Here is a 27570-nt window from a genome sequence, read left to right on the forward strand (position 1 = left end):
CTAAAATAGCATGTCATTTTCAAATGCCATTAATTAATAAACAGTTTCTTTGATGATTAATTTTGAAATGTTGCAAACCTTTTAGTCTGGACAGTAACTAACACAAACACAGTATTGCTAAAACAGAATGGTCTTCAAAGCTGAAGTTGTGTGATGCAATTTTACAGTTTCCAGAAGTAGAAAAAAAGGTAGCTGACATGAAGCTTGTCGGGGTGAAGATGATAAAGTCCCATTTGAAAAGGGGTGGAATAGCTGCTATTCATTGAAACATAAAAGCCAAAATAAGGAGCCCTAATTTTATTTTTTTTACCAAAGAAAAACCTGGCTGTTTATAGAACGGTGTAGCCCCTCATTCGTCCAGGAGTGTTCCATCATAGAAAAGGTTTCAGTCGTAGTCATCTGGACACTGTTTTCAGAATCAAGACGTTTCGGCTCCCATCCGGAAGTCATTCTCAATTGTGAAAAATGGTCTGAGAACTCAGAAATGTAAGCTACTCTGTGTTGCTTAAGCCCTGCCCTCAGGAAGGAGTCCTCCTGAGTTTCTGCTGTTTACCCTGCCTAGTTTCACCTGAAACTGACCTTCTTTTGTTTCCATGATGGCCCAGTAATCAGGCCTATTGTTTTCTGGCTGCACCTCCCTCATCACTGTTAAGTACCTGATTAGCATATGATTGGCTTGGCCATGGTGAAAATACACTGTGATAGATCATTGGCAGATTGAATCTCAGACCACCATTTCTGTTTAAAGAGGGGTTTTCTTTTTTCACAAAAATGGCTTCTTTGCTTCTTTTCAAACCAACTCTTCTCTCTACTTAGAATCTTCACCTCACTGTCTTCAGACCATTTTTCACAATTGAGAATGACTTCCGGATGGGAGCTGAAACGTCTTGATTCTGAGTGTCCAGATGACTATGATTGAAACCTTTTCTACGCTGGCTGTTTATAGTTTTTTTTTATTTTAAATAAAAAAAAAATCATCTACAAAAAAAATGTACTTATAAATTTGACTTTAAGCCTAAAAAAAATGCTTATCTGTTCTGCCAGATGAACATCAAATAAACAACTTAAAACACATCCAGTGTAGGCAGGGTGTCAATTTTAAAACTGTAAAAGTTGGCAACATACATTCACACTAAGTAAAAAAGTATACTTTAAGTTATAAATGGGTAAAGAAAGCTACAAAAACCAGAATTCCTTCTACAAGACAAACTTTTATACAACAAAAATCAAATGAAGAGATGGATCTGAAAATAAATTAGTATCTTTTTCTTTTATGGAAATAACTGAACACTTTTGTGCTTCTCCTGTCCACTCTGCTTGCTTTGTTACTACTGTAGAAAACCCCACAAGATGGCGCTATTCCTCTGTCATGTCTGCACATCTCACAAACACCAGCTTGAGTGAGCTGTGACATACAGACTCAGTGTAATAACGGACAGGAGTCAACATTAAAAACACATTTGAAATCATGCATTTGAGTATAAAACTTGAAGTTGTGCGTGTGTTTCTTTTTGTGCACATTCAGTTTGGTCCATTGTGGTTTGTGTAGGAAAACACTGCAACACTGTTGTGTTGTCGGTAAGCCATTGTACAAGCCAGGCATGTTTTCCATACATATTCTATTTTACTACAGCAGATAGTAATTTCTCTGTCATAATCTCCTTTAACCCTATTAGAGCCCAGTGATGGTGTCATCAAAACAAGTTTAACTTCTCTCCATCAAGACCTTACAGAACCGTTTGCTGGAACTTATTGTGATGGCAACTTTTTCACATTAAGATTTGGACTTATAATAAATTACAGGTTCAGTGTGTAACATTTAGGAGGAGCTATTGGCAGAAATGGAATATAATATTTATAAGTATGTTTTCATTCAGTATGTTTTCATTCCCTTAGAATAAACAGTTTTTATCTACATAGGGAGCGGGTCCCATGGATGTATAAAGAGAACTGGATACAGCGTCGAAGGCGGGACCCTGTTCATTTCACCCAGATCTTCCACATGTGTGTGGCCCATAGAACAAGCACACTAGAGACTCTGCCGGCCAAGCCGGCTAACTTCCGGTTTAGCCCCCCACTAACTTGAATGAGGATAAAATGATTTAATCATGCGGCTCTTCTGGACTTTCCAAATGATCGGACCAAATGGAGCAAATTCTGATAGTAAAACGAGTCATTTCGCGGGAGTTGTGACACTCAAAAAAATTTATCCATCGTTTTACAGCCGCTTCTTGTAAGCCTATTGGACCAGTGTGCATCATGTGACGGACCCAAAAATGTAATTCCATGGTTTGGCCACTATGTCAAATTGGCTTCAAAGCCCGGAGCACCATGAAGGTCGCCATGTTGCACCGCCATGTTTCTACAGCAGCCCAGAACGGACAAACCAAACATTGGCACTAGATAGGGCTGTTTGCATTTTTTTCAAGTTTTGTGGCCACTGTAGTTTCTCCTACATGCTTGGAAGGGGAGGGTGAGGCGAGCGGTATTCCAATGGTTGCAAACTGCAATTTCACCGCTAGATGCCACTAAATCCTACACACTGGACCTTAAATGAATAGAATTACTTTTACATTTACAATTACATGAATCATAAGCATAGTGTTTTGATTCTTGGTATCAGTTATGTCAGGAGCCCTTCACAGCAAGTAAACTGTTGTAAATGGCCTCTACTTACCTTCCCCTTCCTCCTTGCCTCAGTCATTTGTCATGAAAGAACTGACTTGTTATCCTGCGTTTACTGAGCTTTTTTTTTTGCTGTACCAGGTAGGCGCAGTCAGTCACAATGTAAGAACTTAACTCCACCTATTTATGGATCCCAGCAAATAAAAAGCACATTCACAAATACAGTAACCTGTGTCAAAAAGAGAAGCTGTAAATAAACACCTGTGAGGATTCCCACATGATTTTAGACAGTGTCAGTTGAGTGAGCTGCGTTTACTTTCATGTACTTGTAAAAGTCTAGACCTCCTTGGACTTACTGTCATATCATTTGTGACAAAGTCCGCCCACTATTATGCCGACTAAAACAAACCATGCAAAATAATTTGATTCTGCTTCTCCTGTCTAATATGCGCGCAGCATTGTAGGAAAATAAGCATAATTTATGCCGACTATCGTTATTCAAAACAAATTTCAGATGTGCCGTCATCTTCAATAATCATCATAACAAGTGTCGTAAGTAAAGAAGAAATCAAATGAAGCAATATTAACAACATTTACATGTGCTTCACAGCTTCAGTCCAGAGCATGAAGGCATAATTCAAGTAAACTCAGGAAACGTTGGCCCTGTGCAGTAGCTGCAGTACAAAACCAAACAGAATGGCTCTCTAGTTCTTCCTCCCAGACACTCCAAATAAAGAACTTCCCATGCTGTTATGATCCATCAAGAATTTAGAGAACAGCAAACTTTGTGATGGTGATCTAGGAATTGGAAGCTTGTTTTACCAGCCAGTTTTCCTTTGAAACTGGATTTTCAAGTGCCATGATTGACCTACAATACAAATAAAGTGCAGTGGAGCTTCTTCTGCATGTCATTGCTTGCATACTCTGTTTTCCAATCGCCAATGACCTTTCCAGGATGAAACGTTCTGTCAATTGGAGGTAATGCTTCTTCTATGCAAGTGTTTGTGAGCACGAGGGACCTACTGCAGAGGAGCTCTGAAGGAGTCAAACAGCTTGGGGGGAGCGTTGACCAACTTTCTCTGTGCCTTGTTGGTCACCCACCTGGCTTGAATCCACAGTAGATTGTGGCTGTGCTTGATTAAGCTGGAGGCTCACCCAGAGCCTCCAGCGAACCAATTATCGAGGACATTATGCTTGGCAATAAAAATCAAGTGCACCTTTAGGTACTTCACATAGAGTGTGGTGCCAACATGTATCCCAGGGCAGCAGGGAGACCTTCTTAGTTGTCCTGCGATCCAGTGACTTGGCAGGGTCACAGTGAGGTTTCATGGGAGAAGCTGATCGAGGGTTCCAGCTTGACTCCGTTGGTTTTCTTTTCTGAAGGGCAGTCACCAGGACACTCAGTAGGAATCTAGGAGAAAGAAAGAGAGGAAAATGTCGATGGAAATCAGCAAAACAATTCGACAAGCATTTGTTGCAGTTTAGAAGAGCCAGGGATGAATTAGACAGACATCATAATGGAGTAGCCTCCGCTTTGATGGGTGTTAAAAGGGGTGCTAATTAATGAAATGTGAACCTGATTAAACAAATGACTCCTCGCTGGGCTGTCGTTGGTATTAGCTTCTGATTTTCAAACTGGAAAATCACAGAATGTGGTTTAGAAATGTGAAATTTCTCTTACACTTCAGTAAACTCAGTTTATAAATATATCTGACACAAACAAAATTCTTCATTTTCAATCTACAACACATGGTTTTAGTTATCAACAAGGTGTGGGAGTTCGGAGGTGTGACAAGTCATGTTATCATTTAAACCTTCACTTATTGGCCTGGTATTCATCAGACAGGGTTGAATCAATTTGCAAGTCGACTTCCCATTTCGGTTTCCAGACTTCAAACTTGTACTGTAGCTAAAGCTGAGCTGTATGAGGCTAGCAAAACAAAGCAACAAGTAAACCCCCACCAATGAGGAACAACTGTGCCACCCTTTTTTCACCCGTAATTATTACACCTCCACTGGGACAGTTAAGTCTAATTTTGAAAATGTGAAGCTTTCTGGTAAAATGCATTAAAAACAAAACTGAAGGGAAAAGTGAGTTATTCAATAATAGCATGAAATGTTTTGCTAGGACAGTGATTGATTTGCTTTGCATTAAAGTGGCTATAGTCAATATTTTTAAATTGACAACAGATCACAAGACTATTTGTATGGGAAAGGTGTTGCAGGTAGTAACCAGCCCACAGAAAATGATCACCAGACTCTCTACGGAACGTTTGAGCATCTTTTAGCTCATTGTTTTGGTTTTCCGGCCCGCAACTTTACTGTTTTGGTTCACTCTCACCGCTCTCATGGCGTCGTTTTTGGCTGCAGCAGATGTTTGTTATTAAAAAAGCTTTAAAAACCCACTGGACACTACCTGCTCAGCACAGTTAGAGACTAGCTGGTGAACATAGTGGAGCCTTTAGCAGCTAAAGAGCCAGATATTTCCCTCAGGAGTTGGTGGAGACCAAAAGCAAGCATGAATACTGGACTTACATCCATCAGGTGACACAAACACGACTCCAAATGAATGATCATGTTGCTCTGTAACTGATGGATGTGTAAATAAGTGACCGTTTACTAACAAGTTCACCATATCAACTTAAAAGGTTGTCAGTTTGTTTACACTGCACCCCAGTGACCACATCATCATCTCAATCTACTGCATTCTCTTTCTTTATACTGCCACCAGATGGCGCCATATGAAAGCAAAAGGGAAATGCTGACATAGTGTATATATGAGGCAGTGCTTGTGATCCCTGTCACAGTGGAACAGTAAAAAGAAAAAGTTGGATAAAACTGTGATTTTCTCTTTTCAAGTTATTTCATTTGATTTATTTTCAGAGGCCAAATTTCACAAGGACAAAGAAGAAATACATATGAAAACATAAACGTGGGATCAAAGAGTTCTGCAGGTATATATTAATTTTCTGTCTCTTTATTCATATCGCAAACCTCAAACTTGATTTTGTGATCTTTAGGGAAACCAAAGCTTAAGTTGGAAACCTCTGAGCTAAGGATGAAGATGAAGGAGAGGATGGGTTTGATGAATTGCCTTCTCTGAAGGGCACTTCAACAGTGACTCAGCAGGATGGTGGGAACATGGAAGAAAGGTGAATTGAAGAGTCCAGAAACAGACACAGGTTTACTGGCCTGGCTTATCTGAAGGGTGCTTTGCAGGGCATCTTCAGAATTAGAGATAATCAGCTGGTGGCGAGGTTAGATTCAAGAAGAGAAATGATTTTATAGCTTTGTCTGTTTAGAGGACAACATGTGTGCCAGAACATGAACACAAAAGAGACTTAATGTCCAAACTGACAAGGGACTCTGTTCAGGGAAAGCACAGAAAGGTTCAAGAATCTGTCTCTTCATAAGGTCACTCCATGGGACGCCAGTAGGAGAAAAAATACTGAACAAAGAGACACTCAGACTAAATGCTGTCCTCTCTAAAGGGCACTCCACAGGGACGAAGAAGGAGAAGGAAATGAGAGCGCACTGTATGGGGAAATACAGATTTTTTCAAAATACAGAAGGACCTCATTTGTTCCAATTTCCACAAAATCCATCATCCAGAAAGTCAACAAATATACAAACATACTGAAAGCAGAGAACATCGTCAGGGATCAAACTTACTGTGTAGATAACAGCTTGCTAATTCGTGTCTGTAGCTCTGACTGAGCCACTTTCCACTTAAGTCACTTTGGCTCAAAGCATCTATATGTCATATTATGCCATCAAGTACCTCATGAATAATAATAACTTGTTCCTGGTAGGTGAGGGATCTCAAAAAATCTATTTTCAAAGAATATGATCTACTGTAAACCTTTGGGTGTGTGTTGGGTACAAGAAGGCAGACGTCACCCACTGTGTTTTTGTGCACTTACTGCTTGCAGGTGGTTGCTGTCTGCTCCCATGTTGACGTTGTGTCTTTTCAGTTCTGACTTAATTAAGGCTGAAACATAAAATGAGGAAACATCACGTTTCTAATATTTGGCTTGACATGCACAAATGAACACACACATATTCACACACACAGCCTACCAGTGAGCAGTATTCCCAGGAAGATCCAGGCGCAGAGGAAGAGATTTCCAGCCAGTGGATTGTGGTCTGTGGTCAGTTTGCCCTGAATCAGAGTGAAAATGATCCCAAATATCTGCACACACACACACACACACACACACACACACACACACACACAAACAAATGCATGATTAATTCATGTGAAAGTACTACATGTAGCACTTTAAGGACACTTCTGAGAAACTTTGTGATACCTGAGCAAAAGCATTGAGAAGTCCTGACGATGTTCCTTCAGACTCTGGGTATGTGATCTCCACCCCAAACTCAAAGCCCAGGGGCAGGTAACCCGTCATGAAGAACCTGAGACACAGACATCAGACTGTTACAGGAGCAGGGAGACTAAATAAAGTCAAATAATCTGTCTATTCTGCTTAAATATATGATTGCAGCCTCCAAGGATGTAAACAAACCTGTTTATGACTAATCACTAAGGATGTTGATTAGTGCCTCCTGGTAACACCTGGGCCGGTGTTCCCAGCCTATAAAAGCGAGGTCCTGTTACTCATGCTCTCTCTCTCTCGGTCTGCTCATTCTGCTTCTCCCTCTCCTCTCCTGCAGGCACACTGCCGGGCGCGCGAGGACGGCAGCGTTACCTCAGTTTCCCTTTTGTTCTGTGATGCACTTTAAAACACCCACATCGCTCACACACACACCTTACACTACTGATTCCACCAATACTAACACTCCACGCTTTGTTATTGTTTAGTTATGTAATTAATTAATTTGCTTTTGTTAAATAAATTACTTTGGTTAAACTGTTGAAATGGTGAGTCTCCCACATTTGTCACGGCTCAAGAGCCACGTTGTGAAGGAATATTACACCAATACTTTATGTCACAAGTTTAGAAACTGATTTTGCAATTCAGCAATCATTCGGTTTATTTTCTGCAGATACAAATTGCACTATACAAGCGCACAAGGGTTTTACCATAAGAATATACTGGTTCTGTAGGCATATTCATGTGAAGGTCAGTGCTGTTAATTGGACATAAAGTGTGAAGGAGGGAACAAGTTATGCAGACTGTGCAGAGTCATTTGTCTTTATGAGCCCTCTGACATAACTGGAGATTGTTTGCAAGGTAACGTGTAACGTGTCGGATAACATGATACTGTGCAGCCTGGAAACATAAAGTAGCTATTTAAAGTGCATACAACGTGAACACATCACAATGACGTGTGTTAGATCCTGTTTCACACCACTGCTTTAGGGCTGCATTGGCAAAAATCAAGGTGGTTCAGCTGTCAAATATTGCAATTGCAATATGAAGTGCTACAGTACCATCAATGTTTTTCTGTGCTTGAAAAGCATTACTTACTCTGTATTTACTTTGATAAATAAAAACCTGCATATGGTATATCAATCCAAACTTTTCGAATCTGAAATATATATTATATATATATATATGATATAAATATATAATATAATCATGTAAAAAAAATGCTACAAAACTTAGATATATATTGTATTACAAATACAGTACACTATGTAAATGTAACGTAACTAGGTGTATAATTTTGTGAACCAGGCCCATCGTACCCCAGGACTCCAGCAGTGAAGAAGACCAGGTAGATGTTGTTGAGGTTCAGAGTGAAGGTGAAGACCACCATGCCCAGAAACGACAGGCTGTACACGATCAGAGTCGTCATCCTGTAAAACAGTAGCACAAACACGCCAGAGGCAGAGACACTCACTTATTTGATCGCTTTTAATGACAGCCTTTCAGTCATCGATCAGAGTTAACATTTGTTACTTCTGTAATCACCATCTGCATGTCAAACTCTGATTCTCCCCATCCTGATTCATTTTCCTCCCTCTTGTCTCCCACGCACAGACACATGAGCTAGACCAGATGAAAACAAATGGCTGAAGTAGATTTTTTATGGATGAAAAACCCCCATTCCTTTGATTTTACTAACAAAAACTATGGAGACACAGTAAACTTGAGCACTGCTTAGAGAACTACAACCTGATCTGGCACAACCGGACAGGTTTGGGTGGGTCAGGATTCAATTTCTCTACTCCCTCCAACTTGATTGTCTCAGGTTTGTTTTTACTGCATCTTCCCTCCCAGCAGGAGGATCTGTTTTGTTCACTTCTGATATTACACATTATGGTCCAAAGTATGTGGACACGCCTGTCTGGGTCTGTTATTCAAAGGTTGGGCTTCTTAGTTCCAATTAAGCGAAATCTTAATGGTACTTCAAACAATGACATATTTTTCCAACTTGTCAGGAGTTGGGCAGAGGCAACAGTTTGCGGAAGACCCTTTCCTTTTTCACAATGGCAATGTCCCTGTGCATAAAGCCAGGTCCATAAAGAAATGTTTTTCCCAGTTTGGTGTGGAAGAACTTGACTGGCCGGCACAGAGCCGTCAACCCCATCAACCACCTTTAGGATGAACTGCGACGCCGACTGTGAGCCAGACCTTATCGTCCAACTTTTGGCCTTGTAATAACTGAGCCTGATTTTTAGGGCCCGTAACTCTTTCCCCTGACTGTTCGTAGAAGACATTACAGCATTCTGGAGATGTGTAATAGTAAAGTTATATTTAATGACTCCTGCTGTTATTATTCAGCAGTGTCTTTGTATCTCAATGCATTGCATTTCATTGTTGGGCAGGATGTTGATTAGTGCCTGCGAGGTCCTGTTACTCATGCTCTCTCTCTCTCTCTCGGTCTGCTCGTTCTGCTTCTCCGTCTTCTCTCCTGCAGGCACACTGCCGGGCGCGTGAGGACGGCAGCGTTACCTCAGTTTCCCTTTTGTTGTTTCATGCACTTCCACTGATACTCACACCCCATGCCTTGTTAGTGTTCAGTTATGTGTTTAATTAATTAGCTTTTGTTAAATAAATTACTTTGGTTAAACCATTGAAATGGTGAGTCTCCTACATTTGTCATGGCCCAGGTTGTGACACTGCGCACAAGAAAAATTAAAAACTAAATTACAAAAAAATCTACGTATGTCATCCTTTAATAACATAATGTTTTGTAAATTCAGTAAGAACATGTGGGACAAGCGTGTTGCCTACTTGTATGTCTTTGTGTGGTCCAGCCACAGGCCGCAGAGGATGGAGCCGACCATTCCAGCAACAACCAGAGTCAAACCAATTCTCCCAGCATTCAACTCCTGTTTCTGAGGAGAGGAGAGGAGGAGAGGTTAATATAGCCTCAATAGAAACAAACAGCTGATTAAAAAGGCTTTTGTGCTCCTTTAAACTCATCACCTCCAAGCAGATACACAAAAGTTCCCCTTACAGGTGGACTATAAGCCTGCCACATGTTCTGTAAGTGCGTATATGTGGGTGAGGGTTGTTAGCTGGACAGAGTCAGGGATTTACAGTGCTTCTGGTGAGGGAGAGCTGTTGAGTCATCTGACAGTTCAGCTGAGAGTTTTATAAGTTCATGCAAGGCTGAATATCTCTCAGTTTGTGTGTGTGTGTGTGTGTGTGTGACAGAGAGAGTGTGTTGCTAAGTAAAGCAGAAACTGAATGAGCGTCAGCCTTTCTGTGTATGTGTCTGTCTGTCTGAGTGAGTGGGTGAGTGAGTGAGAGAGAGTGTGTTTTAGAGTGAATGAATCAGTCTTTCTCTCCAGTTTTGTGGATGTGCGTGTGTGTGCGTATGCACTGACAGCGTTATGGTGGGTAGCAGGCATGCGTGAAAACAGCTAATGAACTCACACAATAAGCTCATGTCTCATCAAAGCCATCAGAACTTTCTTTGTTCTTTTCGCTCTCTCTCAATACCTCTTTCTCTCCATCTTTCTTTCCATCCACCTATTTTTATGTAAATTTTAAACATGAATGGGAACACCACAATTGTAAAAAAACCCAGGTAAATGGAAATGTTTTAAGCATGGCTGAGGTGAAAAAGTTGGTCTAGTGATTAAGAGAAGATCTGCAGTAAGTGACATAGATTGTTCCATTATTATGTTGTTTGACCTGCTTGTATATTGTTCTTTAAGCCATAACCTTAAAAACATGACAATAGGTGAGAACCAACACAAAGATCAACAGTAAACTGAGAGCTTTGCTTTGTGACTCAGTTTGCTCTTCAGCACAGGAGACAATTGCTACAATACTGTAGCTGATACATCTGACCCTCAGGAAAAGGGATCCTTTTGTCACTCACTGAAAGACGAGACAACCCACATATGAACACTGTCTTCGACCAACACACCATGATTTGTTAGTCAAAAGACAGGAAACGACACAGTTAGGGATAGGCGGCAAAAGTAACCACCAAATCCCATGAGAACACAAGTTTTCGCTTTTGACTGTAACAAAACAGAATTGAACATCTATCAATCAACATTTTGTTTATGTTGAAATTGTGTGAACAAGACAAAAAACTAAAGCTAAATCTACATGTGTATAGTTAGCATGTTACATGGTAACATGTATCTTGTAACTGCATGTTAATTTGTTAACATATGAATATAAGCAGGGTAACTAATATAGCAGGTATGTTATGTACATTTAGCATGTTAGCATGCTATGTTAGCATTAATCTCTAAATTACAGCTGCAGGCTCACAGGAGTTCTGTCGTTAGTTTTTTAAAGTATCCTGTCATTAACTTAGGTATTGTGTGGAAAATTTAAGCTGCTGGTGGCGCTAGAGGGAAAGTCAGGGGACCACCAGAGTCATGAGGATTCACCCTCTGCAGACCATGAATATCTGGACCAAATTTCATTGTAATCCATTGAGTAGTTGTCAAGATATTCACTCTGGACCAAAGTTTTGGACTGACAAAAGTGACCGACTACCATCATCATCCCTACAGCTGGGGCTATAAACCAAATATGAAGACAGTGAGAATTGGTTAAAAACTCCAGAATAAGCTAGTAAGTGGGCCTTAAATTAACAGGGGGTTTTGGTCAAATATTTGAAATAATCTACAGGCACTAAAACGATCAGGAGACCAGAATCCTTAACTTTATCTCTCAACTATCAATAGCAACTGGTTCAGACTCAGTGATAATGTCCCAATCATGGATATAAATAACATGCTAGTTGTAATGAGTGTCCTCTCTTAAAACCCAGGTAAAAAAGACAGGAGTGTTTTCATTCACTCAGAGCTGTTTGTGTTTTACCTCATAGCAGGCCAAGATCATCTGGTTGAGAAGTGTTGAGACTGAGTAGAAGGAACCAGTCATTATACCTACAGACAGACAGAAACAAAGTGGAAGGGGAGAGTGCAGTTAGTTTTATAGTAGTTCTGTCTTGTATACTAAGTGAGTCCATTAAGCTTAGAATTGAATTTGTCCATGATGAATATGTCTGGGTTTGGTTTTGATGTTTTCAAATCTAATTCTAAAGGCAAAAACAACCACGGGCAACAAACACACACGCCCAAAACTGACAGTAGAATAAGAACGCTGCAGTGAAAAGATGACGTTTACTATAGAAATTATGTTTCTAAAGGTCATTGTCACTGTGTCATTATGACACATGCATTAATGTTATTAGAGAGTACATTTGTTGGCATACAATTAGCTCTGTCTATCCAACTGTGTGTCTAGCTGCCGTGAATGGCTGTGAGTGTGTGTGCATCTCTGATTGGCTGTTGCCGAGTTAGATTCATTATGCACGCAGGTCAAATGTGTATGACATTAAATACGGCCTCATCCTCTTCTTTAAGTCGGCCTGTCAAATGCAGAAGAAAAGTGTCCGGCTGAATGAGGACAGAAAGGTAAAAAGTGTGACAGATCATTTATGCAAGCTGAGTTGTGAAGTGTGTGCGTGTCGTGCTGTCACACATGGAGGAGTCATGTGAAACGACATGTGCCATGAGATGGTCACGCCAGAAACACGAGAGTGCAGAGAAGCACTTTCAGCCTCCTTCAGTTTCTGTTCTTAAAGTGGCCCTAATGATGTCTCTCCAGGGGAAATGCTCAGTTTCAGGATTGTTATCAGAAATCAGAAATACTTTATTGATCAGAATAAAGTTATGAGAGGATTATGGGTGTTTTTTAAGTTTTAAGAGTCTGAAGGTTGAAGGATTAGGTTAAAAACTCACAACCTAAAACGTGGGTGCTGCCCTGTATGTATAAACAAGCGATGGCTTCCAAGAATGCAATATAGCAGGAAAAAAATCAGTAACACACATATATATATATATATTGTTCATTTTTCCAAAAATAGCAGTGCTAATGTAAATCTAGTGGTAGTTGCAGTATTAATGAAAGTAGCAGTAGTTGTACTAATGGACACAGTACAAATACTAAAGGCAGAGCTGAAGTAATATTAGTAGTAGTAGTAGCAGAAGGGATAACAGTAGTATTAGTGGTAGTAGCAGCAGTAATAGTTGTGGTAGCAGAAATCGTACAAGTAGAAGTAGAAGTGGTAATGTATGCCTAAGTGAAAGCAGTGATGATAATAATAATCTAAGTAGATGTAGTAGTTAGCCAGGGAACCAGACAAATCTGCCGAGCTCTTGTTTCATTCGCGCTGGAAGATATCATAATCACATCCGTTTATCTAATATCAGTACAGTGTAGCTGTAATTTGAGTTAAAGTTTGTGACCGGGCTGCCATTTTTTTTTCCTGCTTGAAAACAGACCAAGGACCACCCCAACTTGCATGTGTCGCTCAGCACATTCTTTTGCTCTGATTGGTTGTAGGTCTAACCAATTGCAGAGGCATTTTGGTCTGCACCCGTTGATAACGCCCCTTGGAAATCAAAAATGAACTGAGAGGTTCCAGACTTATATGTATTTGTGAATTACTCTGGCGATGCCAGGCTACGTAGCAGTAGTAGGAATTATAATAGTATTAGTCATGAACATACTGGTAATAGTAGTAGTGATAGTAGTACTAGTAAGTGGTGATAGTAGGAGTAGTAGTAGCAGCATTAGTAGTAAGGCTATAGAAGTAGTAGTGAATTAAGTGATAGTAGTAGAAGTAATAGTAGTAGCAGCAGTAGTAATAGTAGTATAGTAGTAGTAGTAGTAGTAGTTGTGGTCCCTACTACTTGACCTTATCTCACTTCCAGGAGCTTTCCAACAGAAGAACTGTCAGGGCTCATTAACTGCTGATCTGTGACCTCCTGACTAAGTTCTGATGATAATCCAGGAGTTGAGGCTTCTTGTAGTCATTGAAAGTTCCTCTCTGGATCTGAGAGTCCACAAAATTAAAGGAAAACATTCAAATGTTCCCATTGATCTGGTGGTGTTTCACACTTACCGTAGCTGATGAGCAGGAGGACGAATGCTTTATTCTTTATCAGGTTGAAGATGGACTGTTTGTAGGAGTAATCTTCAGGAGGAGAGTCTGGTAGGACGGCCTGGGCATGACTGGGAGGGAGGAGAGGGCGGTCCTTTATGACTGTGGAACACACAGAAACAGCCAATTTTGGGTTAGCTCGGTAGAGTCATTGCTGTATTTTATTGCCTAACTGGACTGTTTTGAACTCTTTTAGACTGTTTATGCCCAAAGATATATATGGTTTAATGTAAGATTTGCATTACTGATGACCAGTTTCAAAAACATACCAAATGTTTTTTTGACGTGTTTGTAGACCTTTCAGACAACCGTTGGTTTCTATTCACTTAACTACCGTATGAAAATCAAAAGACACAAAATTTGCTTGAAATGGATAATTCAATAAACATCATGTCTACTTTTAATATAGTCAAAGTTACGTAATCGCTGTGTGATAAAGTAATTAGGGGTTCAGTGATTCCACATTTCTCCTGAAACTCCTTGCGTTGAACTGAGATAGTTTCTTTGACACAGTTTCAACAGTATATGTTTACACACTGTTTCATGGCTGGTTTAAAGCCAGAGTTTGATAGGCCAGGTCTAAATTGAGAATGCATGATTATTTCATCCTCTCCACGCACCACTAACCCCACCCTTTTCCTCTCCAGAACATGATATATAGTTAAAATGCATAAAACCCCAAACCTTAACCATAGGTCTTTCCTTAACCCAAACCTAATCCTATTCTAATCTTAATCCTAAACTGGTCACTTACAGATGTAAGGAGCAGCAAAATGTCCCCAATACGGAGGATTTCTGGAATATTTACATCCTTGTGAGGACATCTGGTCCACAGAAACACACACACACACACACACACACACACACACACACGCACACCTGTGTTCTAATGTGCAGAGGTATGCCTGTGGTCACTTCACATGATTTTGAGGTAACTAAACCACATATCCCCAGCGGCTATGTATGTATGTATGCTACTTCCCATGAGGCAAGGCAGCGTGCATGTGTGTGTGTTGTGTGTGTTTGTGGTGTATACCTATAACTGTGAGGATGAAGAGGGCCGTGGAGACAGCAGCAGTGCCGTAGAACATGATACTGATGTTGTGACCCGTCCGATTAACGTCGTCGGGTGTGTTGGGAACCAAAACTGGAGGCAACAGGAAGCCTATGGCTGTTCCCAACTAGGGATGAGAGACATAGAGACAGACACACACACACACACACACACACACACAGAGAGAGAGAGAAATATTGTTTATTAACACTACTATTGCTGTTATACTGTTTTATCATATTACACATTTAAACTGTTTGGTGAAGACATCCTTGTGTATTACTCAGTTATGTAACATTTTTTATTGCTATGTTCTATTCTATTGTGTTGAAAGTATATTTTATTTCATTATTTTCTTCTGAATTCTGTTCTGTTCAGTCATAATCTATTGCAGGTCTATTGTAGGCTACGTATTTGCAGTCAGAGTATTGTCTAGTATCCTTTCTATTAAAGTTTTTTCCTCTTCATTTATCTTCTCCTCTAATTCCATGTAGTAGCCTAAACATTCTAGTCTATTCTCTTTTATTAAATTATATTCCATCAGCTACATCTCTCTGCTATTCTACTTTATTCTACTGGCTCCATTTCTCCTCAACTCTACCATGTCTCTACTCTCTTTTCTAACCTAAAAACATCCTGTAAAATATAGCCTTATCAATAATCTGCGGCACGCGCACACACTGACCTGGTTCCCGAGCACGGCCGTGGCGCACGCGGTAGAAACCTCCCGGGGTCCGAACCACACCGAGGCGATGCGGGACGGCAGGCCGAGGATGAACACCTGCGCCACGGAGCAGATGACCTGCGCGGTGACGGTGACTCCGAACAGCTCGGGGCTCACGCTGGCGCACTTGAGCCAGGCGCCGGCGCAGTTGAGGCCGGCGCCCAGCAGGGCCGTCAGCCGCAGACCCTTCCGGTCCAGCAGCCAAGTGGCCGGGAAGATGAGCGGCACGTAGACGACCATGTAAACTATGGAGAGCCAGTCCACCTTGTCGTTAGTCACCCCGTAGTACTGGGTGAACACGTTGGTGATGATGCTGTACTGGATCCACTGGAAGGCGTTCACCAAGGAGGAGAGGCTGAAAACCGTCAGCACGGCGAACCGGCGCCGGTACAGTCTCGTCTCTAACTTCGTCCCTTCCTTCTCCTCCGCCTCTCCTCCGTTGGGCAGCATCGCCTCTCTTTCATCCGGCGGCACCTCCTTCTCCTGCTCCAGCGCCCGCTCGGTGTCTGTCTCCCCAGTCCCGCACGTCGGCGCCGCTCCGTAGGTCGAACCCGCGCATCGCTCCGCTGCACCCTCCAGCTCGGAAGTCTTCCTGCCGATCGTGATGTCGTCAGGTGCGCCAGTATCCGCGCGCAGATGCTCCTGCACGAGCTCGCCGGCAACCATGATGCTTCTAGTTTGATACTTTGTCTTCTACTCGCTGCTGAGTCGAGATGTGACACCTAGGGGCGAGGCAGGAAGAGAGAACACGCAGAGTGGTTTCCTCATTCGGTAAGGACTTGTGAATACCGCAACGATGCTTTAAAGAACATGAATGACCAGAATATGAACCAGACTAATACGTGATAAATATTAAAATAACCTAGGCTACTTTAACATGCCCTACTCATTACAAAACCCCGTTTTCTCGTCTCTCTTCTCCGGCTTCTCTGAGCCGGTGCGCTGCCAGTCTGCCCGACCTGTGCGTCTCTGCCTCTCTCTATATCTTTTGTTCAGCCGACGCTGACACACGGCCTTCCGATGCCGAGGAGCCAATAGTAGAGCAGCTAGAGCTGTAGCCTATACCCGGGTGTATGTGTGAATTGTAATCGTGACCATGTGGAAGCTGAGATCCCATGATGCAACAGCTTGTAAAGTGAAATAAAAGCTATAGTCTTGCACTAATAAAAATAAGAATTATTATTAAATGTACGTAATTAACAAGACAAATATTATTAAATTCTTAAGTAGCGATATTAAAACAAACTATTATTGAAATGTTCATGGCCATTTTAATGAAAAAGTCACTATCTATTAGTATTTTAGGCCTGTATAAATGTCCAAGTACACATTAAAATATGTGTCATCTCATTCATGGTTTGTTGTTTTGAAGACATGGTCAGCTAAATGCTGAAATGTGAATTTAAAAAATTATAATGAAACAAATCCATGAAAATGACAAATATAAACCCCTGTGCGCCCGGGTCAGGTCCCTTTCAGGCCTGTAATGTAGGCGCGTGGTCTATATACTCCAGTTAGCCTGTCCATACGCTCAGACGCTTATCTGTTCTAATCCTATAATCATCGTTTGACCCAGTGGGACTCCACTGCAGCAGGTACAGGCTGCAGGTAGAGGTTTGATCCCACAGCCGATTCACACTTATTATGCACAAATTTCATTGTTTCATCAATATGTGTGCAAAGAAAAAAAAATATAGACCCTGTGGACTTAAACACGGTAATTTTTGACATTAAAGTTTGATGCACCACACACAAATGAGAATTGTGCTCAGTGATGTCACAGTGTACTGACACACCCTGGAGTACACTTGTACATCACTGCAGCAATGTAAGAAGTTAAACCACTGGAGGTCAGCAAAAACAAGATTTTAAGCAGGTGTTAAATTGCTCTTTATGAAGATATAGTGGAATGACGCCACACCCCCTCTGTCCGTGTTATCTGAGCCTCTCTGTGCTTTATATATACAGCTGGTCCAGCCACGCCTGCATGTTAATGTGAGCTCCTGTGTGAAATTGTTGGCTTTGAGGAGAGCTGGTTCTTTTCTCATCTAACGCGGTGAATTAAGGATTTATTTCGACCAAACCAGAGTTGGTGATTATTGGAACGGTGGAAAGACGAACAGAGACGGTTTAGCTGAGTTTTATTTTGTATCTGTCCTGTTTTGTAGTGTGTTTAACCATGGTCTGCAAGGTAAAATTATGTTTTTTTTCAATGGAGTCTGGTTGCGAGCGATAGAGCGATATAACGGCTGTTTTTGGTTTGACAAGAAACAAGTTAATAGTCCAATAATTCTATTCCCTGCACTTTTTGCACTTGAAATCCCTCTGCTGTATGTAGGTCTATCTCAGGAACATCAAATAACCTGACTTCACTGGTGCATTGGCTTGAGAGAACAGGAGTGAGCTCTCACTCTGTCTCTGTTTTCAGGTACCAAGAGGAAAAACAAGAATTTTCTCTCAGTGGATAGTGTGATGAATCCTGTCATGTTGGCCAGTGATGGACACACACACATCATCACACGACAACCACTTCGCAGCAGGAAAACGTGTCACCTAAAGGAAACCATGTTAAAGAGTGTGTTCTGCCAGTGTTAGCCGTGTTGTTATGAAAGAGTAGGCTATAAGGAGATATTTTGTGTTAAACATATCAGAGATTGCTCTCATACAATATCTCATGGCAAAAAAATAAAAGGTTCGCAAAGCTCCAACTTTCGAAAAAACTCTAAGAAACTCTGGTAGAAACCCTAAACTGTTTGTAAACTCTCGATAGAGTAACTCATCTCATCTCAAACATAGAAAATCTTTAGCGCGCAGGAACGCTTCTTCCGGTTCCCCGTTGCCATGGAAACGCAAGCATCACAAACCGACTACACTTTGGATGCTTTATAGTAGGAAAAATACACCCAAAAACACAGCCAAGATAAAAACACAATGTCCGGATCTGAAGAGCGGGCTCTCCTGGAGCTGAACCTGCGGAGGGAGACGTTCTGTAAGGTGGAGATGAACCCCCGGCAGTCCTGGGAGAGGACCGAGAGGAGACATTACCGGAGTCACCTGCGGACAAGCCCGGTCCTCGTCACCGCTCTGACCGCCGGACAGCAGCGCAGGGCGGCCTGCAGCGAGCGTCCGCCCCCCGCCAAGCTTCCGGAGAGAAGGCACTTCGAGGAGAGCTGTAAGAAGGCTTGTGTGGAGAATTTACTGAAATGTTCCTGTAGACTTAAGGTCTCCATGGGAAGTTAACGTTACAGTGTGTGTAGTTTATCGCAATGTGTGTCTATTTATATAATTTTGAGAGTTTATTATGGTAGTTTATAATGTTTTTGTATGGCCTACCTATCATTATTTCATACATTATTCATGACAGACATATGAGATAGTTTTTACTACACGTGTAATACACAAATTAGTAGGACCCTGGCCCTCTAGGCTAGCTTGATTATAACTAATTTCTTATCTTGAACAAGAATCTTGAAAGGACACTGAATTTAGCCGTTTCTTGCATTTAGAAGGTTGCTTTTGAACGCATTTTTCAACAGCTCATGCATGCAACTGAATGCCCCACAATAACAAGGCAACTTTGACAAAAGAAAAGTTACAATCTCTTTCACTTGAAACTTTCAAACATCCACTTTCCAGTCTCTGCAAATTTCCTACAGTATACTTTGGAAAATGGCCAGCATGCTTAAGCTTGAAAATCTTCAGTGTTGTCATTCAATACATTAAAATTATTTCTGATTATCTGATTATCAGGGCGGTTCCTGTCATTATACTGTATGAATCTCTTAATAAAAATATTCAACAACAAAACAATCAACTATTTGAATCTCTACACCTTTTGTCTTTTCTTCTCTTCCAGATAAATCACACCTGGTGTAGACGGCAACAAATACACATGGGACCTGAACACACTCCAACTTTCAGTATTTTATTTCCATAAACAGAGAACACAATGCATAATACAATATCCATCTATCATTCACTGGTCATCACACGAGTTCAAGGTCTTACGAGTGCTGATCTTTGCCTTGAAGATTTGTTTGTGTTTGTTTCCACCTGTCTCTAAAAATAAACTAGTATGTATGTTGCCTGTGAAATTTGAATTAATGTTGGCCTGTTAGTCCAGAACTTTGGTCCAGAGTGAAATATCTCAACCACTATTGTCACAATTGTCTTGACATTTGGCAGCCATTCTTGGTCAGGATGAATCTTAATGACTTTTTTATTTCTTGACGTTTCATCTAGAGCCAGTAGCAGGTCAAAAGTTCCACTTGTGCAACACCTCAAAAATGACTAAATTCCTGTTAGCCCTAGCTGTACATTGAGCTAAATGCTGATATAGCATGTGTAATGGCACGAACAAACAGACTCTCTGATATAATAACATACAGATATTATTATAATTGTTTGGCGTCAATACTTCATTTGTGTATGATTGTTTGGACTGCGAGATGAGAACAGTACACTGATAATGATGACATGGAACTACAAATTATCCTATTGACTGTTATGTCCAGACTTCAGGGACACTCTTCTCCCCGGGTTGAGGAGTCTGACCCTGAAGACTGGATAAATAACTGATGCTCCTTTTTCCTCGGTACTCATTCAGAGCAGATTATACTGATGCATGTTTTTGCTGCTGTGAGTCCGTCTGCAGACGCTTGAAGTAAACCTACAGAAAGACAAGTGATTGCCTTGAGTGTTTCTTTATTCCGAAGAAATTTCCACTACAATTTGGCGTTGTCGGCATTTTCACTCGTGTGAGAGGACTTGGGCGCTCAGAGCGGCAGGTTAAGACCGTGCACGGCTAGAGTCTGGGACTCTGTACCTCAACCTCCCCGGCAAGGAAGGGTGGAGACGAGGGGGCCTGCTGCCCTGGGTGTCCGAGGCTCGCTCACCGCTGTGATCCAGTGAACCTAGTGGCTGTGACAGCACTCTCTTTCTGGTGAGTTTATTCAAGGGGGCCCGGGGTATACCGATTCTCGTGCCATCATTAGCAACATTGTAACATTATTTGCTAAAAATGTTAGTTAGCATGCTAAAGTTAATATTAGAGTCAGAACACAGCTGTACAGCTGAGCCTGACAAAGAGCTGAGCCTGATAAGCTGACTAACAGAGGATAAATCCTCTCTGCTTTAAGTTTCCTCTGGCGCCACCCTCAGGCCAAACCTTACATTTCAGAAACTCATGTACTGTATGTGAGTGTTAGCGCCTGTTAGCCTTGGGGAAAAGTCTGTATGCATTTTGTGCGGTGACGAGCTGAACAGTTTGTGGCGACAGACCTTTGACGTTAGCGATGTACCGGCAGGACATAACGATGTTACTGGGCTCATTCCTCACCTGGGAGACAGAAAGAGACAGGAAGAGAAATAAACCATCTGCAGAGGAGATGCAGCTGTTGCGGTGTCTAAACATGATGATTTTTGATCATTTGAAACTTACATGCCTGTCGAGCCCCAGTGCAGGAGAGTCCGTTTCAAGACAGACGTGTTCCAGTGGGATCTGCTTGATCAGTTTGTCTCTCTGTATGGCAGTAGGAAAATTAACTTCACACACTGTTATCCTCATTATAATGGACTGATGCAACTAAAGTCAGGACGGCAGATTCACTCTCCATCTTCCACTACAGGTTGACACGTGACATTCATTTCCTTTCTTCTTTAATCTATAATACATGTAGGGATATTGGCAGGACACTGTCTCCACTGTTGTCACAATAACTCAATAACATTAAAAACTTATGCTAACATAAAACATAAACATTCAATGTGAATTATTTGTAACAGCATGTTCATGAAATCAACATAATTGTAATACAGTGGTGACAACACAAACACTTCCTTTACCACAACACAATGCATTTTTATTACTATTCATTACAATGAAAATATGCTGTACTATTGCTACTGCAATTACTATCACTAATATTGCTATTACTACCATAGGTACAAGAGAAAGTGTACTAATACTACTGCTACTACCACAACTAGCGATTCCAAGATGTTTATTGCTTAAACTACAACTAACACTACTGTTTCAAAACTTTGAATACTTCTACTGCTGCCACAACTAGTACAACAACTTCTACTACTAGTAGTAGTACTAGTATGAGTAATACTTCTCCAATAATAGTTCTTCTAGTTCCATTCTCTGACCAAGTAGTAAAAACTAGCATTAAGAATATAACTTATGATGTTGCTATTACTTTCCTGCTGCCATTCACACTATTCATTTACATGTCCTCTCCTACAGTACTGTTACTAAATAGCATGGATTCTATAAGTTGGGTGTTTTTTTTACCCATAGTGCATCACGTGTCAGTGAGAACATACTGTACTTCAACTGTATGTTATGTATGACTGCAGATGAGCCAAAGTTCTGTTTAAGTTTTAGAGAGTTTGCAAAAATGCAGAAAAAGACGTTTCTGTTGTACACATGCAACAGCTGATCGCTCACATGGGATCAAAGACCATTTTGAAGATGATGTATGCACTCATTTGGGTCCACACATATTAACTTTGGTCTTTTGTGGCTTGTACATACAGTATATTACCAAAATATGTAATCATAAATGTTATAAAGGTACACCTAACCATAAAATGTATCCTAGTGCTGATGATGGAAGGAGCTGATTTAATGTTTCTATTCTCATTGTGTATAAAATATATAATCTGTACATCTTTCTTTTCAAAATTATCATACCCATGAGAAGTGTGAATTCACACCTACCTGTTGGTTTCTGCAGACAGCAGGTGGAAAGGAGAAGAGGTAACCAGCCTTCACACCTTCCAGAGCTACCGAAGGCTTCCCCGCAAAGTTATGAAGCAGAGCTCGACCGATCCCTGACGGAAAATCACAAAATCGTGACATCCAAATGTCTCTTTCGCAACCATGTAAACGTACACGACATAATGGAGCCGGACACCCACCTTGTTCTCTCATGGTCGCTATGGTGACCTTAGCAGCTGATCGTGAGTGGACGTTCCTGTGCAGAACACAGGAAGTAAGAAGTGTCATCATCATCATCATCACCGCAGTCATTTAGTTATTTCACATTCAAAGAGAATTCAAAGTAGAGAATGGGTGGATTTTCACATACGCATACTTTTTTTATTCATTGTGTTATTATTATATTGGTTTTCATCACGTCATGTCATCACTCAGTCACTCATGCATGCCTCATGGGCAATGAGTGCTTGTATAATCGCTTACTACCTTGAAAACAAGTTTGCTGAGTAGTCGCAGCACATTTTCTAATCACATGCTTCTATGCAAACAAGGTTCAAATGAAGTCAAATGAACCTCTTGGTTCAGCATCAGGACAATCCAAGAATATAGAGGTGACAACATGCAACTGTAGCCTATATTCAACTTGATGACCGAGCCTGTAGAGGCTACAGTACAGCTGCACTGTATATTATTCTATTCTGTTGTGCTCACACAGGTAGGTCCAGCTCCTTGGCGATGTTGAGCTGTTTAATGAAGACATTCATCTGGTCGTCTCTGTCCTGCTGAGTGGGAGCACACCACGGTGTGAAGTCTAAACCAATCTGTAAACAAACAATATTACTCATCATATCCCGCACTGTCAGTCTCATAGGAGCCCTGCAGTTGTCATTTGCTCACAAAATTGTTGTTGTTTTACCTATACTTAAACGACGAGGTGTTCAAATGTTCCTGTCCAGTACAGAAGAACGTGGACTCGGAATGTGGACGAAAAAGTTCAAGAACATGTTTCGTCTTTTTGAAAAGCTGAAACAAGTTTCATTAATTGTAAGTCAAATGCAAGTCTTTAAAGGCCTCTTAATGCTCAACATTAAAATGACACAAAATGTGAAAATTTTCCTTTAAAATGTGTATTTTTACAAAACTGAGACCAGGTCCTTTCAATGCATAGATCTAACAATTAAAAATTCATGGTTTGTAGCTATCCAACGGCTAGGGCTGTCTTCATTTTGTATTTTTTTATTTTACAGGTCAAAACTTCAGGCTTTAATGTTTTTGCTTTTAAGTCTCGAGTCTTAAGGTGTGTCACATCTCAAGTGAGTCGCTTCTCACGGCAGTTAAGTTCCACTTAAGTCAAGTCAGTTTTATTTATGTAGCCCAAAATTATAAATGTGCCTCAAAGGTTTTTACAATCTGTCAAGTCTCAAGTCTTTATTTTGTGACAGACATTTGACTGAAGTCCAAGTCTCTACCGCTCAGTTTCAGAGGAAAGAAAACTTGCCAGAACATTTGCAGGTGAAATGCATGTGACGAAAGTGCTTAGATTAGATTCATGGATTAACTGAAATGTGTTCAAGTGTAGCAGGGGGCGGACCTCGCTTTGCTTCCAACCTGATCCATAAAAATAACAGTTATGGAAACAGCAGTGTCGGACTGTTGACTTAGCCCTGTGATGTCTGAAATCTGCTCTGACCAACACACACATTCCTCAACAGGCGGGTCTACAGCAGAAGGGGGTGTGTGTGTGTGATTGTGTAAGCGCATGAGAAAGATTGTGACTGACTGTGTTCATTAATTTTTCCGAACAAAGAAGATTAGGAGGCGAGTTAGGAGTTTTAACAAGTTTAATCTGCTTTACTTTACCAGAAGTCACATTAAAGTTAGGATTTCAGCCATGTGTGTGTGCTAGTGTGTGTTAATGTGCAAGCATGTGTGTGTGAGATGTTTCATTAAATCTATGAACATCCTTAAACCATATGAAGCCTGTTTAATTTGAATTGTTCATGAACAGAGACAATGTGGCATACAAAGGACAATGTGTGTAAAATGGTGGTGTGTTTTATGTGTGTGTGTGCAGCCTTATATCTTTGTGAGGACCGATTAGGGTTTTAGACCTTGAGAGTGAGTACATGTTGTCCTGTTCTCACTCCTTTGAAGGGCTTTTTGAGGGTTAAGATTTGCTTTTAGAGTTAAGATTAAAAGAAGGTTTAGGTTAAGGTGACAGTGAGCGGCTGGAGAATGTATTATGTCAGTATTGGCCCAACAAGTATAGAGGTACAAACCTGTGTGTGTATGTGTGTGTGAGCAGTCTACCTCTCCTATAGCAACGAGGCGTTCTCTGTGTTTGTAGAACTGTGGCATGGCAACATCCAGGTCCTGTGGAAAAGACATCTTCATTAAGAGCTGCAAGACAGATTTGGTTTAATTTAAACACCATTCAAGAGTGTGATTTAATCCTACAGCAACCATTAACACATGACAGGCTGTCTGTCATATGTGGAAAGTGCATCACAGAAAATGGGTGTGCAGCTAGAGACAGAGAGAATTCAGTTATTTTCAGTAATTTTCCAAAAGAAAACAAACATTTTTATTATAAATATTAAACACCGGCCGTTAAATCTACTTTTAAAAAGACGCTTTGCATCTTAACTCCCTTTAACGCTCTATTGTTTAATTTTGTTTTGTTTTGGTTACGTTGTGAGAGGCCTGCTCCATCAGTCAGACGCATTAACACCAGTTAATCCTGGCTCAGCTGACCTGCTTCAACATGTTATCAAACAATTGGAAATGATTAATTTTCAGTCTGCTGCCAAATTTTTCCCCCAATGGATTATTCAACTGTGAAGAAACTTGAAACTGAAGAGTCAGTTTTGCATATTGCTTTAAAACTTAATGTAAATTTCAAACAAGCTGATCAACTTGCTGATTTTTGCATCAGATTTCCATCAGTGTCTGTAACCTGTGATGTCGTTAAAAGGAACAGCCATGATTTTACTTGTAAATGTTTTACATGCAGATTTAAAGTTGTAATAGAAGACAAATGTTTCTTTTGTGGAAGTTTGAAAGAACCTTTGTCTTTATGGGGAACAACCTTCTATTTCAGCAGCATCAAAGACATTATTACAACAAAGGTTTCTGTTGTAATACATAAGCTACTGTATAAGAAATGTTGTATACATTTTTGTACTTCCAATATAGCTTTCAATAGGTTAATAGAAAAAATAAATACCATCATCTACACCAGAGGCCTCAGAAACACACCCTCCCTCCCTCTGTCTCACCCTCATCTCCTGTTTTCCTCACATGAAACACCACTGAGCAGTTACTCTCCTCATTTTCTCAGAATCAACAATGTAAAATAATCAAAAGACAGATGGGGTGCAGACTGTATTGCTACCTGAGGCTTCACGCTGCGCTGCTCGGGGCCCCCGCCGCCCTGCAGTGGATGGATGCCGAAACATGGAGCCACCACGTCTGGATAACTGTGAGAAAACAATTCAACACTAACACCCCGAATAATAAATACAATGCTATCCAGCTGAGAGCAGCTGTACGGGACAATGTAAACAGTTTCAGTCTTTACATTGAGCAACTGTTCCTTCAATGGAGCAGGTACATTTACCATTTACACAAGTCCTGCACTTACTGTCAGTACAGTTTGGAGGTTCTGGCACGTCACTTCAGTATTTTCTTTTAATGAGACTATATACTTTTGACTACATTGATTTTACAGCTGCAGTTACCCTGGAGTTAATCTGCAAAACATACGATTAGCTTCTAAAATAACAGAGAATTTCTGTAGTTTAAGTGACCAAGCAGTATATGAGGTAGTTCGACCACCCACAAAAAGGATTGTATGCATTATACCTGAATATCTTTTTTTGGAATTTACCTTAAACACATATTTTGCAGATGAAAAATGTTATTCATTTTTTTTATCCATTCATTAATTTAATCATTTATTGTGTTTAAATTATTTAACTTGCATTTCTTCCCCCAATTTTGTTTCATTATAGTTTTATAACTTCCCCTATCAAAACGTCTAAACTAAATTCCTGCCAAAACCTTTTTTTGTATTTTTATCCAATCTATAAAGCACACTGTATAAGTTTATGAGAGAGACACTATGTATGTCGTGGACTGAATACATAACACTGAGGACATACAGACCGTTCCTGCAGCTGGAGAACTCTGGCAAACTCTCCGACTTCTTCTGTAACTGCAACTAAAGTCTTTACCCCGGCCTGTGCGCACACACACACACACACACACACACACACACACAAAGACAGATATGAATGGCTCTTTCCTTCAGCATGACTTTATATTCATCATAATACTATCTTGATATTTATATCTTGTTACATAATCTGTGTGAGCAACCATGAAATATATAACTGTGTTGATTTCTGTCATATCGCTCAGTCCTTCAATAAAGTTTACAGTCTGTAAAAGTAAAAGATTTAGCCAGGCAGCAGCAGCTCCCAAGTTCAATTCCCAAACTGCTCTGATAAAGTTACTGAATAGCAGTGTGTTATTTGTGATGGATTTCCATAGTCTTGAACAGATGAACTGATAACGGACCTCTGTGGACCTCTGCATCACATCTTTCAGATCCTGCAAAGAAAAAAAATACGTTTATTGATTTGTTTGTACAGTGGGAAGACATAGAAGTGAAATAAACAAGAACGAAGTAAGAAAAACTGTAGCTAACAACTGTGCTAACTTACTGAGTGTAAGTTAAAATGTTGTGGTGTACATACAGCTATTAAATCAAACATGAATATTTGTGACATTAACACACAGTATATTTACTTTCAAGTAGTCTACAACTGATACAATGAGACTAAAACGCTACGTTTTTAGGTTGTTTAGTTAACTTTATGCATACCTCTTCAAACTCACGGGCTGATATATGACAGTGACAGTCAACGAAGCCATACTCCATTTAAAATCAAAATAATAACAGCTAAGAGCGCAAACTATATTGAAAAACTGCAATATTAGCCTATTTTGTCTGTCGAAGCATAGCAAACAGGCGGGCGGAACACGATGCTAGAAGTGTTGTTCCGGGGGTAACTTTGGCAGTCGGACCCGGAAGTT

General features: G+C 40.6%; 3 protein-coding genes across 4 annotated transcripts; 1 reads left to right on the forward strand and 2 right to left on the reverse strand.

Moving 5' to 3' along the window:
- Window positions 1–901: 901 nt before the first annotated feature.
- On the reverse strand, window positions 902–21262 carry flvcr1 (FLVCR heme transporter 1). 2 transcript variants are annotated; one of them, XM_044169066.1, is made up of 12 exons: window positions 21184–21262; window positions 21024–21081; window positions 15705–16465; window positions 15002–15146; window positions 13927–14067; window positions 11835–11902; window positions 9774–9877; window positions 8282–8392; window positions 6939–7044; window positions 6706–6817; window positions 6549–6616; window positions 902–4036 (listed from the first exon to the last, which is right to left on the reverse strand). In XM_044169066.1, exons 3-12 carry the CDS (start codon window positions 16407–16409, stop codon window positions 3938–3940), a joined length of 1659 nt encoding a protein of 552 aa, XP_044025001.1. In that variant the 5' UTR covers window positions 16410–16465; window positions 21024–21081; window positions 21184–21262; the 3' UTR covers window positions 902–3937. The 2 variants fall into 2 exon arrangements, with proteins under 2 accessions (XP_044025001.1, XP_044025002.1); XM_044169067.1 differs by lacking the exons at window positions 21024–21081; window positions 21184–21262 and adding an exon at window positions 16630–16947.
- On the forward strand, window positions 16409–19837 carry LOC122863094 (spermatogenesis-associated protein 45-like). Its single transcript, XM_044169227.1, has 3 exons — window positions 16409–16514; window positions 18172–18915; window positions 19600–19837. Exons 2-3 carry the CDS (start codon window positions 18675–18677, stop codon window positions 19617–19619), a joined length of 261 nt encoding a protein of 86 aa, XP_044025162.1. The 5' UTR covers window positions 16409–16514; window positions 18172–18674; the 3' UTR covers window positions 19620–19837.
- Window positions 20333–27551, reverse strand: tatdn3 (TatD DNase domain containing 3). Its single transcript, XM_044169208.1, has 10 exons — window positions 27359–27551; window positions 27052–27084; window positions 26638–26711; window positions 25865–25949; window positions 24781–24843; window positions 23182–23291; window positions 22671–22726; window positions 22471–22583; window positions 21184–21264; window positions 20333–21081 (listed from the first exon to the last, which is right to left on the reverse strand). The coding sequence occupies exons 1-10, from the start codon at window positions 27413–27415 to the stop codon at window positions 20947–20949; spliced, it is 807 nt and encodes a 268-aa protein (XP_044025143.1). The 5' UTR covers window positions 27416–27551; the 3' UTR covers window positions 20333–20946.
- Window positions 27552–27570: the final 19 nt, after the last annotated feature.

The sequence above is a fragment of the Siniperca chuatsi genome, linkage group LG16 (genome assembly GCF_020085105.1).
Source record: "Siniperca chuatsi isolate FFG_IHB_CAS linkage group LG16, ASM2008510v1, whole genome shotgun sequence".
NCBI classification, from domain to species: Eukaryota; Metazoa; Chordata; class Actinopteri; order Centrarchiformes; family Sinipercidae; genus Siniperca; species Siniperca chuatsi.